General features: G+C 42.7%; 1 protein-coding gene across 24 annotated transcripts in view; it reads right to left on the bottom strand.

Moving 5' to 3' along the window:
* Positions 1-13,598, bottom strand: part of mycbp2 (MYC binding protein 2) — a 78,662-nt gene that overhangs the window by 40,517 nt on the left and 24,547 nt on the right. For 19 of the 24 annotated variants that reach the window (XM_074658754.1, XM_074658750.1, XM_074658753.1 and 16 more), the window contains exons 12-31: positions 12,612-12,816; positions 12,320-12,484; positions 11,969-12,127; positions 11,637-11,841; positions 11,274-11,419; positions 10,653-10,763; positions 10,213-10,317; positions 7,091-7,210; positions 5,783-5,864; positions 5,012-5,129; positions 4,539-4,897; positions 4,227-4,399; positions 3,777-3,902; positions 2,967-3,094; positions 2,607-2,698; positions 2,369-2,503; positions 1,444-1,527; positions 1,227-1,323; positions 923-1,115; positions 452-726 (exon numbers count right to left, since the gene is read on the bottom strand). In XM_074658754.1, the coding sequence (XP_074514855.1) occupies positions 452-726; positions 923-1,115; positions 1,227-1,323; positions 1,444-1,527; positions 2,369-2,503; positions 2,607-2,698; positions 2,967-3,094; positions 3,777-3,902; positions 4,227-4,399; positions 4,539-4,897; positions 5,012-5,129; positions 5,783-5,864; positions 7,091-7,210; positions 10,213-10,317; positions 10,653-10,763; positions 11,274-11,419; positions 11,637-11,841; positions 11,969-12,127; positions 12,320-12,484; positions 12,612-12,816 (3,078 nt within the window). The remainder of the gene's footprint in view (positions 1-451; positions 727-922; positions 1,116-1,226; positions 1,324-1,443; positions 1,528-2,368; positions 2,504-2,606; positions 2,699-2,966; positions 3,095-3,776; positions 3,903-4,226; positions 4,400-4,538; positions 4,898-5,011; positions 5,130-5,782; positions 5,865-7,090; positions 7,211-10,212; positions 10,318-10,652; positions 10,764-11,273; positions 11,420-11,636; positions 11,842-11,968; positions 12,128-12,319; positions 12,485-12,611; positions 12,817-13,598) is intronic. The other 5 variants (XM_074658752.1, XM_074658730.1, XM_074658738.1 and 2 more) reach the window with 4 other exon arrangements.

The raw sequence follows: 13,598 nt of genomic DNA on the forward strand, positions 1-13,598 counted from the left end.
CTTGATAAGAGTATCATCTAAAGATCTAAAATGTTTACTAGATGTAAAAGTAGGCCGGTTGAATTTTAAACTCTCTTGATCATCTTTATAGCATAAATAATTGGTCGATATGTTGACTGACAGAAAATTAATCACCAAATATTTTGATAATCATTGCTTGAGTCAATTATCAGGACAAAAAATCCAAACATTTAATGGTTACAGGTTCTCAAATGAGCTTCTTTGTTTTTCGGTTATTGGAAATTTAATATCTTTCAGTTTTTGCTTGGAAAAAGCAAGCAATTCGAAGACGTCACCAAAGGCTTTGGGAAATTATGATGGGGAATTGACATTTTATACACTACACTACTGATATATCGGGGAGAAACCAATAGATTAATTGCTAATGAGAAGCTCCAGTCCTGCTTAAAACTCCTCCTGAACTACAATGACATGGTCTGCCGTTATTGACCTGGTCTAGGCAGTTGAGCAGGTCACAGAGGCAGGCCCACTGCAGAGCTGGGGTTGGGTAGAAAGAGTGGAAGCAGGCAGTGAAGGTGTTGTGGCACTCCTGCAGCACAGCTTCCAGCAGGGTCAAAGGTTGAGACAAGTAGCCCTGCGGGTCGTTGTCCAGCTTGGTCAGGCAGTTGTCCATGCCTTCTGACAGGATCTTCTTCAGCAGGCTGCGCGTCTTTCCCACGCACTCGGCCAGCTTGCTCGACTCCTCCACCACAGCTTTGGTGCTGGCTAGAAATCAAACAACACATAGAAAAAAGAAAACATTGTGAGTTCAATTGAAATGCACTTTTTGAAATATAAACACAATATAGTTTGTAAAGGTTTTAATGTTTTCTAGGTCAAAAAGTCACTAATAGCTTGAAAGCAGCAACACTGTGACATCATATTGCCGAAGAGAAACTCCTTAAGTTCTCTGTGCTCCTACCAGCAATGGGGAAGATCTCACAGATGTAGACCCTGAGCAGGCGGAGGCAGCACGTGCCAACAAAGCGCAGTCTCTCCAGGTCCAGCAGGGTGGCTGTGTACTGGAAGCCCTTCAGCCCTCGCAGCTCCTCTACACCCAAAACCAAGGTGGTCCAGCTCCAGTGAAGGACACTCAGCAGAGACTCAAAACACTCCTACGGAGAGACAGAGTGAGACAGTGACACACAGTAAAAAAAATTACCTGTCAAGACACTTAAACAGGTAGAGAGGCAAAACACTGTTCAGAACACTGAGACCGTACTCACCACAGAGACGGTACGAGCAAATGAGCGTTTAAGGATATGGACTGGTTCACTGGTCTGCTGTTTCCCTTTAGCTGCATTGCCATCATTTGAAGGAAGCCTGGTGTTAAAATATAAAGAAGCAATCAAAATCATTTACTTGACAAGCCTAAAGACAAAATATAATATAATATTCAAAATATTGAATCACTGTTAACAAAATGTAAGGAATTTAACTTGCCTGTAAAGTAGCTGAGGTATTTGACCCGCATTAACATCTGTACCGTTGTTTGACTTCTTAGAGCTTTTGAACTGAAAGACCACACTGAAGGGAAAAAAAGACAAATTAAAGTGATGTCTCCAAATTCAGGTATTATACAACCAAATAATACTAGTGCTGTCAATCGATTAAAATATTTTATCACGATTAATCGCATGATTGTCCATGATGAATCGCACATCTTTAATCTGTTCAAAATGTACCTTAAAAGGGAGATTTGTCAAGTATTTAATACTCTTATCAACATGGGAGTGGGCAAATATGCTGCTTTATGCAAATGTATGTATATATTTATTATTGGAAATCAATTAACAACACAAAACAATGACAAATATTGTCCAGAAACCCTCACAGGTACTGCATTTAGCATGAAAATATGCTCAAATCATAACATGGCAAACTCAAGCCCAACAGGCAGCAACAGCTGTCAGTGTGTCAGTGTGCTGACTTGACTATGACTTGCCCCAAACTGCATGTGATTATCATAAAGTGGGCATGTCTGTAAAGAGGAGACTCGTGGGTACCCATAGAACCCATTTTCATTCATATATCTTGAGTTGAGAGGTCAAGGGACCCCTTTGAAAATGGCTATGCCAATTTTTCGCCAAAATTTAGCGCAAGTTTGGAGCGTTATTTAGCCTCCTTTGTGACAAGCTAGTATGACATGGTTAGTCTCATATCGTCACTCTTGCTTTAAAACTGCACCCTGTACAACCTCCAGAAGATCGATTGCGTTAATGCGTTAAAGAAATTAGCGGCGTTAAAACGAATTTGTGTTAATGCGTTATTATCGCCTTAACTTTGACAGCATTAAATAATACATATGGAAAATGTGTATTAATATATAAATGCAGAAGCCTCATTTATATCGTGAAATCAGTTTTACCCATCATCAGTAGTAATGGTAGCCTGTCCGTGGGAGCCACAGTCACTGCTGGGTCCAGACACTCGGGCCCACGCCACATACCACCAGCCCAGCTGCAGCAGCACCGGCTCATCAAACATCATGGCATATTTCTCCCTAAAGATAAAAAAGAGACCAACATTAGTTCCAAAAACTTTTTTTTCTTTACAAGAAATAGTTGTGAGAACAGAAGGGAAACCTAAGGAATCCATAACTTTACCTGGCAGCACAGTCATATGCCAGCACGTCAGTCTCAGCCAGCAGATCACCGTCTGTCTCGTGGTCACCCCCGTCAGGTCCCAGCTCAAAAAGCTGCACAAAAACAGGACTGGGTCAATATATTGTAAACGCTGGTAATTTGAGGCAATCCTTCAGTGGCACTTTATTCCTTTCAGGACGTTTATCTATTACAATGCAATTATTCAAGCTTTGCATTGATTATGGTCACACAACTTAATGTTTATGTCAGTCTTGTGTGTCCTGGTGCAAAGCAAGAGAATTTTAAAATTACAGCCATGACGAAAAAATGCCTGAAATGAATATTGAATAAATGTCTAAAAAAAAAAACAAGGAGGCTCACCTTGATCTTGGCAGTGTACTCCCCTCGTCCGCCGAACAGACCCAGCCCACCCAGCAGGATGTCTGCATCAGCACAGAATCGGATGGCCTCCACAGAGTGGGCTGAGTAACCCCAACCACCACCGTGACCTACAGAATCACACATGGGATCAATAAGGCTATGTAAGGTACACAGATGTTGTTTGTCCACTTTTAACCACTTTGCTTCTTTACTAAGGAGGATGATAAACTGGCCTGAATATTTATGTTTAACATACTCAGCGGTGTTGACTTAAAAAGTTAAAGGTCAGCTAAGCTTGATATAATCACAACATCAAACCAAAACATATAAAGGCCAAATAAGAGTGCTGCAGGGATGACTTATTTTTGTAGGTCAACCCAAAAGTTTGCATCGCACAACTTCCCTCAACAAAAAGCCAATGGGGTTTTTCCATTGGGTTTTGGATTATTGCAGAAAATAAGCTCTGTGGCAAACACGTGTTTGATACTTACACATTTTGTTCAGCAAGATCATTACAAATGAACACCGCTTTTATGATTTTTGAAGCGCGGATACAATCGGCAGAGGTAAAAAGCTAACGATAGGCTATAAACAAACTACACCACGGTCGCATGAGTGCGAGTATACACAACTTCAGCTTGTGTTAACCACAGGCCTTATTTCAGGCATCTAACCAAAACCCATTGACTTTGAGACAAGGGAACCGAACTCCGGGTTTGAGGACTCATTCCTGCAGCACTCTGTGCATCTCCCAGTATGTTGCATCATCGTCATTTACCATGAATCATCCTGTACAAAGAGCCCACTTACTCTCAAAGCGGTTCACCACACTGTAGTCCTCCTTGGAGTAGACCTTCATCACCGCCTGGGTTTCTTCCTCTGCACTGGCTACACCCATCTTCAGTTCTTGCATGGCCGCCAGTGTATCAAGGCAACCTACGTGGACAACCCAGTATACATCATCTTACATTCAAATGATGATAAACAGAAATTCATAACCTAAGCATTCCTGCAAACACTTAATCATATGTTTGGCTACGATCTAAGAGCAAATCTGTCGCTCAAATCAATATGAGAGCTACACGGACTACACTATAGCCTGATCAGAGGATCGGGGTTTGGACACTGGTAACATCTTTGAAGAAACACAGATGCATCGTCCATCATCATTTGTGTCATAGCGTTCTTGTGCATATTCATGAGACCCTTCATAAAAAGATTCATATGACCCTTTGCTGAATATCTAGTGCAGAGGATTACCAAGGATGTGTAGGGCTCCATGAGAGCGAGTAGTGGTGGCATGTGATCCTGAGGGCAACGCAAGCTCTGGACTAAGGATGCTACAGCGAGCCTGCAGGTCCGTAGCAGAGGGCATCCTGGCATCAGCTATCACTGCATTGTAGCACAACATCTCTTTTGCAGCAGGCAGGAACCTAAAAGCGCACAGAGGGTTACGAAGAGGGATTACACATGTGCTAGGTACATATGCTAGGCAATATGGTGCATGCAGCTTAACCAGAACTAAACTAAAATGTTTGCATTGTATTGCTCTGTATTGCTCCTTGGACTGACCTCCATATGACATCATACACAGGGTCCAGACACAGGCCAAATCCCTGCAGGTCCTCCTGCTCAGAGTCATTGAAGGTCCTGCAGCTTCCATCCATTTTGTTGATAAGCAAGCATTTAAATGGAGGCGGTTCAGACACAGAGGAAGGCACAAGGCCAATAATGTGTTTGCTGGCAAAGATCTCTGAAGTAGCTAGGACATGGGAGTTGATAAGAGCCTCATCGATCCGCAGGAACGTCTGGTCTCCGCTGGCACCGATCCAGGTAGCCTTTCGTCCATATTTGGCACCAATGTTGGGCATGGGAGATGGCTTGGCGTTCCAGTAGGGCATGTCCAGGATGGGCCGGCCCAGCTGTCCTTTCTGAAAAACGTGTTATAGCTGTATTCACTCTGCAGAGTTTATGGTCAACTATATCAAACCAGGTGTAAAGCAATGAACATTTAGAGTACTGCCAATGTACAGTGTTCGTCTTACCGAGAAGCTGCCAAATGTAAAGACCTGCCCGTCCATGAGGAGAACGGCTGTGTGGTTACTGCCTGCTGTCACCTGTACACTGGGACCTGGAAGGGCCTGCACCAGAGTTGGAGAACCCCTAGCAGGTAGAAACATCTAGTTTAGGCTGTGTATCCATGTGAATGCAGCAGTTTGTTTATTTATGTTTGCAATGCAATTCAAAACAACAAGGCGAGACTCTGGACTTACATTTCTAAATCTTTACTAGAACAACTGGGCTGAATTTAAAAAATGTAGGCCTGTAATACTTACGACAAGTAGCTAGCTCTCCTAAAACACATGTCTAACAACAACCTCTTCCTGGTCAGTAGAATTATGGTTAATGTAGTATTTCATGTAGACTCGATTCTGTTTCCATTACTTAAAGGGACTGTATGTAAGATTTTACTTTACTCTCTTCAGCTCCGCTTCAGGACTAACAGTGTGCAACCACAGCTAACGATCGGTTAGAAATGGAGTCCGCTAACGCCAACAAACGACCAGCCCCCTCACTTTTTTATCCGATGCTCGCTCGCGTCTACGTAGTGCGAGCACAAGCGTGAGCAACAGGACGCTGACTGTTGTTGACTTAACGGCCCCCGGTGTCACTGTTAACAAGCAATTTCTTACATAGAGCCCCTTTAATGACAATAAAATACTGCGTTTTATTTTCCCATTAACTATTTTTTTATATATTACGAATAATTCCTTTCACATTAAATTCAAAACATGTAAAGGCAACAGAAGTAATACCTGGAGTTTACATCTCCATGTCCAAGCTGTCCATGTTGGCCGTAACCAAACGTGTAGACATCTCCATTCTCCATCAGCACCACTGTAAAGCAACATAATCATGACTGGTATTTACTCACCTTCTTTACTTCAAGGTCAGCCACTATGGCAAGCCGTAAACTTGACTATCCGGAATTAGCATTAGAGATATCAACAACGACATTTTGACTAGTCATAATTACACCGTGTGTAATTAGTTATAATTACATTGTGACTAGACAGAATTTTTATACAAGATATCTATAGCGTCATTCTGACTCGTCAAAATGACAGAGATATTGAATGAATTACAGATATCTGCAGTGATGTCTCTGAAAACGACATCACACATCCTAAATGACAATTGCAGATATCTGCAATTCAGTTTTGACGATCCCAAATAATAGTTGCAGGTATCTCAAACGTCATTATGACTAGGCCAAATTGTCTTGCATGACATTGCTCATGCAAGACTTCCCATTGGATATTGGCCCAACAAAGCATTTAAACAGTGTTAGCAGAAGCTTTTGTGAACTTTGAGAGTTAGTTAGTTACAAAATGCCATCAAATAGAAAGAGCTTACTGTCAAGGAATTAATGGCGAACAAAATTTTTCTTCACTAGAGAGTTGTGGTAGAAATGTACAGCATATTGTAGATTTATTGTCTCCAGACACACTTGATAAAACAATACGGTTACTGTGCAGTACCATAGTATGTTTGAATAGCTTCCGCCTCCCACTCACCGTTGCATCTGACATAATCACAGATATCTGCAACGTTATTTCGCCTAGTCAAAACTCTAATTCAAGATATCTCCAAATGAGATATCTCTAATCAAAAGTAATTTCAAGATAGCTATAACTTGATAGTAGATATCGCTAATTAAATTATGACTTTTCCTACCTCCAGTTTGAGATATCTACAACGTCATTCTGTCTAATTTAAGATATCTAAAAAGGACAATGTAGATATCTTGAACTGGAATTCTGACTAGTCAAAATTATATTGTAGATATCTGAAACTGGAATTACAGCTAGTCATAATTCAGTTGTAGATAGCTGTAATGAGAAACCCCATGCACTTGAATGTCAAAAGTAGTAGTTTTTAATAGGCAAAATGACATTGCAGATATCTCTAATGAATATCCAGTCTAGCTAAAAGATGATAAACCGGCTTGCCATACAGCCACTCTTGTTAGAGGTTTTAAAAATAATTTTCTTAAAGTAATATGCAGTCAAAAATCTACCCTAGTGCCTGACCAGAAGCAGCCATGAGGGAAATTAACCTACCTGAGTGGTGAAATCCGCAGCTGACCTGCACAGCTCGCAGCTCACAGTCAAATCTCACTGCCCCTGGGGGGTAGGTGGTGATTTTGCTGGCATCCTTCTCTCCGCGCTCGCTGCTACCATCTGCAAGGCAAACACTCCCAAGTCAGCACATTTGAGTAGAGAACGAGGGGAGAGAGTGAGGCTTAGTAGCAGCTTCAGACCACAGAGGTGGATGTCTCTGCACAGTCCTGGAAAAACGGAGCTGGAGGGAAAAGAGGATTCAAAAGGGAGAAAAGGGAGAAGCATGCCGAAATAGAAAGGAGGGAACAACACCTCTATTACAGAAAGGCTTTTGGCAACCAGTCCCATTACAGATGCACAGATGGTTTGTTTAGCAAATAATTACATTTTCTTCTCAACATCTGTCTGTGTTCAATGAGGAAGAGGGAATCTGGTTTACCCTGAGCCCTGTGTAAGAGGTCACAGTTGTGTGTGAGGGGAGGAAAGTTGGATAGAGACCCATGCATTACAGTAAATACAATGACAGTCAATATCTTTTTGGACCAGGAACCAGCTCATTGTGGCTAACCTCTGTATCTGAGGCCAGCCATATGATAACAGCTTTAGGTTTCAATACTACTTCACCGTAATTGTAAAATAAATATTGACTGACTCATGGCCCAAACATTTATAAGGTAGGATTGAAAGTTTAGCTCATGGTGACAACTGTCAATGTAAGTTAAAAAACAGAAGTGCTCTTAATGACATCTAAAGCACAATTAGAGCGCACTGGGAGGTCACAGACGGAAACACCGGTATTGTCGGTTGGGCGGATTTTGGAGCACACATTCCTGTTCATGAGTATAAAACCATGAAGAATGATGCTCAGGGGAGTTGCCCCAAATAACCTACAGTAGCCTTACAACTGTGCATCAACCACAATGAATGGTTCCGCAAAAGGAAAGTTATTCAGCAAAAACGGCCTCATTTCCTCAACTGTCATTAAAGGAGGAAACCACTGCTGCTCTGAGATATAATACACTGTGGCATCATAGTTTCCACATGTAACAGTGGCACGATAAAACAAGCCATTCCTCCTCAACTTCCTCTATTGGGAAGGTTTTCAAAATTGTACTTGTTAAATGAATGATTAACATCAACGAGGGCACAATGCTAGGCAGCCCAGAATCAAGCCTAGCCAATATCATCCACCAGCAGTTTCAGACCTGCAGATCGACTCCAACCTGAGCCACCTATTGGCAAGAAAAGCAGCCGCAGCTTAGAGAGGCAGATGTAGACCTGCTGATGTGCAGAAAGAGATACCAGCTGTTTTTTAATATGTGTGCATATGAGTGACAGTTTGATATTTTATATTTTGTTAACTAAAGTATATTTTGTCCTGAATAGTATAAATAGTACAGAGAGAGTTTGAAGGCTATAAGCATTCCCTGTTGTCCTTGTGGTTACTTTAGAAAGGAAAGTAAGATGGTTTGTTACAACCAAACAACACGAGTCAACTACAGATATAGGTTGACTGTGTTATGTTGTTGCAGCTGAATCATAAATGTGGGTCTTACTGAAATCATTTACATATAAGTTGTTTGTTGGTTGAATAGTTAGCTTCAAGATAAGTAACTCAAGATAATGAACACATACTGTACACTCACTAATCTGATGGTCAAGTGCCTAAAAAGCTTAAAGGGTAACTTCATTATTTATCAACCTGAAATTGGTCCAGTATTGAGGGAGAGCACTGTAGACGGCAGCTGCTCACGGGCTGGAATATGGTGCTATGGGGGCAAGCTGGCACCGTCATTTAGGTCCACTAAAAGTGCTTGTTTTTGCCATGACAGGCTCTGATTGTTATTAGAAGTGTCTGACATTATGGACAGTCTCATTCAAGGAAAAGTCTCGTTCTGAAATCTGGCGAGGTGACATGTTGCTGGAAGACAACGGTGGAATAGTGGAATTTGGCAGAGTTTGTTGTGTTGGAGTACAGAAAGCGTAGCTTAGTGTTATTTAAAAGATTTTCAATGTCATGGCTGAATATTTAGATGATTTCCACAATGTGGATGAGGTCTTTGAATTCGATGGCTGCCCGTATTCATTTGAGCCAGATTATAGGGATATTCAGATTTCACAACGAGACTTCTCCTTGAGCAGGACTTGGACACAATAACAAACAGACCGGATGAAGTGAAAGGTAAAGAACATTTTTTTATTTCTCTGTAGGGTCCTTTCCATAATGCTGTCAGACACTTATAATAACTATCTGAGCCTGTCAGTAGCAAAAACAAGTACTTTTAGTGAACGTAACGTTACAGTGACGCTGCTCACTTTACCTTGCAGCTCGTTTCGTGGCTGGCGGTTACAGCGTTATCACTCAATACTGGACCAATTTAAAAAAAAAATTGTCCCCATTAGTCACTTAGACACAAAAACATGGGAAAATAGGTCCATGTTGAAAAATACCGACATGACCCTTTAATGTTATGCCAAGTTCATAGATTTTAAGATGTTTGTGGGTGATTTCCAAGCCATTCTCATGAGATGCTTCACATCTAAAAACACGTGTTTTAAAACTAACAACCCTGCTTCCTTCCTTCTGTGTCATATTTTTCAGCTCTTCATTCATCAAAGCTTGCTCTCCCCAGTGATCGCTGTTTCGTCTGCTAGTAATGCTTCAGTCGTACCCACAAAGTGACAAATCAGCTGCCACAGGAGTGATGGCAAATCCAGTTAGGCAAGGACACTGATTTCTATTTAGGTCAAACAACAGCAGTGGGCAGAGCAGGCGTCCTACTCGGAGGATTAGAACTGTTAAACCAGAAAATTAATTAGCATAACAGACCAAATCTTTATTGTACTTCGGCCCTTTCCTATGTTAGGGTGACATAAAATTAATGAAAGGGAACCAGCCTGTTGAGGTTTAACCCGGTCTAAAGGCTTCAGTCATTTCTCCACTGGGAGTCACAGTGAGTCCTTCTTGCCAACAGGCTACATTGTTTGCTACCATGAGACCTGGTGAAGACATAAGAGTCCTGCCGTCAGAGAGTGAGAGAGGAGGTGGGCGGGACAGCCAGATTGGGAGATGAGTCAAAGGGGTGTCTCTGCACCCGTTGAGTTAGTGAAGACCGTAGTACCTTTGTGCTTGTCCCGTTTATGCCTTAGTGCCTGAAGGGGTCTTATTCTGGCTAGGGCCTGCTCACGCTGGTTCATAAAAATGGGACCAGGAAAAACAAGGGGGCCTGGGGGAGAAAGAAACTTTCACATGCATGCACAATGCTCACAAATGGGAAAGAACACATGATAATACTTCACCACAGCAATACACACACACAGTGAAAAATTATAAAAAGACACAAGCAAGGGGGAAGTCACCAAGGCACAACACCCAAGCTCACACAGGGATGGACATACTGTTTGTAGCTTCCCCCTATTCATTAACCTCCACTCCCATCTTCTCACTTTCCCTATGTTTAATTCTCTGACATATAAAGCATATCATGAAACCAAAAACATACACAAACACACACAGCCTTTCTCTATACATAGTCCCATTCTGTTCAGCCCTGATTCATACCTCTGCCCTCCTCCAGCCTGTGCCGGCGGTTGATCCTTTGTCGTTTCTCCTCCTGACGGATCTGAATGTGCTCCTCGATGTTCACTCCTGGAGGGGGAGGGACAGGCACAGCTGAAAACAAAAAAAAAGGCCCCAGGTACAGGCAGCCAAGACAGGATGCAGGAGGAGGAAGAGGAGGAGGAGGGAAGACGGAGCAGAGCGGAACAAAACAAGACACACATCAATGAATGATGGAAAGACGTAATGGAGAAGCAATGACTCTGCACAACACAAGAATAAAACAAAGGATGAGCGACGACAAGTGCGCGAAATACTGCATTCAAGCAAATGCGACAGACAGTGTGATGTGCGTGGCATAAGCAGCGCTACTGGCATAGGTCAGAATGATGTACAGCTTGCACACAACCCCGCTTAGGACTAACTATGGAGGATCCAACACACTGCAAACCACTGAAAATTGGAATATCACGTCACATATGTATGTGCATGACATTTTAACATGCATATGATTTCTCAGCGAAATGTAAACAATGCAAGTGGTGATACAGGTGAGATGTAGATATTGTATGGATGAGCAAAACGGGAGAAAAATGAAGTCATACAAGATATCAGTTGGCATACCTAGCAGCAGGTCCAGTGGAATCATCTCCTTCACTGCATCAAAGATGCCTCTCTGTCTGGCCTCTTGACCATCCAGCTCCCTGGCACAGGCCTTGCAACAGCCACACGCTGAGCAGCCAGACTCTCCAGACCCACAGCCACAGATACTGGTTGGCAGACACAGATAGAAAAAAATATTCACATTATTATAAGCAATTTAGCCAAAATGTATTAAAAAGAGATCCTCCTTCCCCCAGTCAGATGCACATTTTTTGGTTCTCTTGACAGTACTAACTTATTGATAAACACAAGTGCTGTACAGATAGTGTACTGTAATGAGCACCATACACCCCCCCCCCCCCCCCAATTTATGTGTGTTCTTACCCTCCTGGTACTCTGTCTGGCCGTCCGCTGCTGACACAGCTGGCACCGTAGCCAGTGCAGTCTCCACACACTGTGCAGACCATGCACTGGTCCAACTTCCACTTGTGCATGCCTGGCTGGCACATCATGCTCTTCTCTTCCTTCTCTTCCAGCTCGTCCTCCAGGTCTTCATCCATGGCTGTGGCCATGCTCTCTACACCAAACGCTACAACAAACAAACAAACAAACAGGAAAACCATCAGATTGAGTGTAGTACAAAGACAATGTACGTAAGACAATACGCACTATGTTGTTGTGTGTGTTTGTTTGTCTGTGTTTGTTCATCCACTCACCTTTCCCTGCCTGGCTCATGGATCCAGTGTCTCTGCCACACTGGCCCTTGTTATTCACCCCAAATGTCCACACTTCACCGCCCTTGGTCAGAACACACGTATGGGCCTTACCCATGGCAACCTGAGTTACAGAGTGACCTTTCAGGTCTGTCACCTGGCCTGTGGACAAGAAAGTAATGATTATAAAGAAGGTGGATATCATGGCTTTAATCATGACATATATAAATATTTATTTTTTTAAAGTCTTTAATCGGTCTTTATCAAAGTAATGTAGACAATGAGAAGAATCTACTGAAATATCTGTGAGAAATTCCCTGAAGTTGGAAAATTTGAAATAGCCTGTCAACTCACAAGTGCTGTCACTGTAAATGGCATCTTTGCCAAACATGTAGAGCTCTCCGTCCTTGGTGACAATGCTGCTGCTGCCATTGTTACACGCTGTATACACGGCTGTCTTGGTCTCTAATTTGATCATCTTCTTGGGTTTGTACGGCTTGGGCTGTCTGCGACTTTTGGCTGCAAAGGAAAAACGACAAACATCATCTTTAGGACTTCAACTGAGATGGCTTTGATTCTGCGCTTAATAAAAGGTTGAATAGAATGAAAGGTTGGATGTTTGCCGATAGTTTGAAATTTGTCTTACTGGACTCTCCGTCCTCTCCCTTGCTGGCAGAGCCGGTGAAGAACACACTTCCGTCTTCGGCCACTAGCAGTGCATGAGAGCCATCGTGGCCGACCGAGAACTGAACAATCTTGGGAGACTTTGTGACGGGCAATTCCACCCATTTCCCTGCTGACGGGCCACCCTGCTTTATACCCAGGCTCTGGTACTTTCCTGTGTAGTAAATCTGTGACGAAAGAAGATCAAATACAGCAAAATTTGAAAGACGATCAGGAATTACAAAACTGTTTTCTTATAGTGGTCATTTTCGAGGAGTCGAGGATGTACAGTATATCCGTTTCGTTGGACTACACCGTGTCAAAATCTTAGCCGGGGTTAATTTTTTCAGCAGACGGCCCAGAATCTTTTGCTGGAGTCCACCGTGACAGCCAACATCCCTGCTGCACCAACAGCAGGGATGCACTTTTGATGTACTGTTATTATCGGTCTGAACGCTGCCTTAGCCCATGTGTGTATTATCTTAACAATTCACACAGCAGGTGTAAATTGTGATGACACATGTAAAAAGGCTGCTGCTGAAAGAGATTTTTTTTATAACTCAAATCATCTGACATTCACTTCCGAAATCATTACATAATCACAACAGCGTTGCACGCAGAACAAACTGTAGCTTGTAAAGCATAAACCCTGGGCCTTTGACTCTTTTCTTTACATCACATGTCTGGCATAATGTCCAACCCAAGTGATGGGTGAACTTTGTGCCAAGACACAGGTCAGCCGCTCCTATTTTTACCCATCCAGTCGGTCTGGTTTAGGGTAATCTGCAGATAAAGTGTGCTGTGAGATTAGGCCTCCGCACAGACACAGAAATGTGCTACAGGCAACAGCCCTGGACTGCTATCTACAAAAGAGGCCCTCTGCACCACACCTACAGCACAGACACACACAGGCACACCCTCCACACACCCTCCACACACCCTCCACACACCCCAACAAACTACATGGTTA

Source organism: Sebastes fasciatus, chromosome 14 (genome assembly GCF_043250625.1).
Source record: "Sebastes fasciatus isolate fSebFas1 chromosome 14, fSebFas1.pri, whole genome shotgun sequence".
In the NCBI taxonomy this organism is placed as follows: Eukaryota; Metazoa; Chordata; class Actinopteri; order Perciformes; family Sebastidae; genus Sebastes; species Sebastes fasciatus.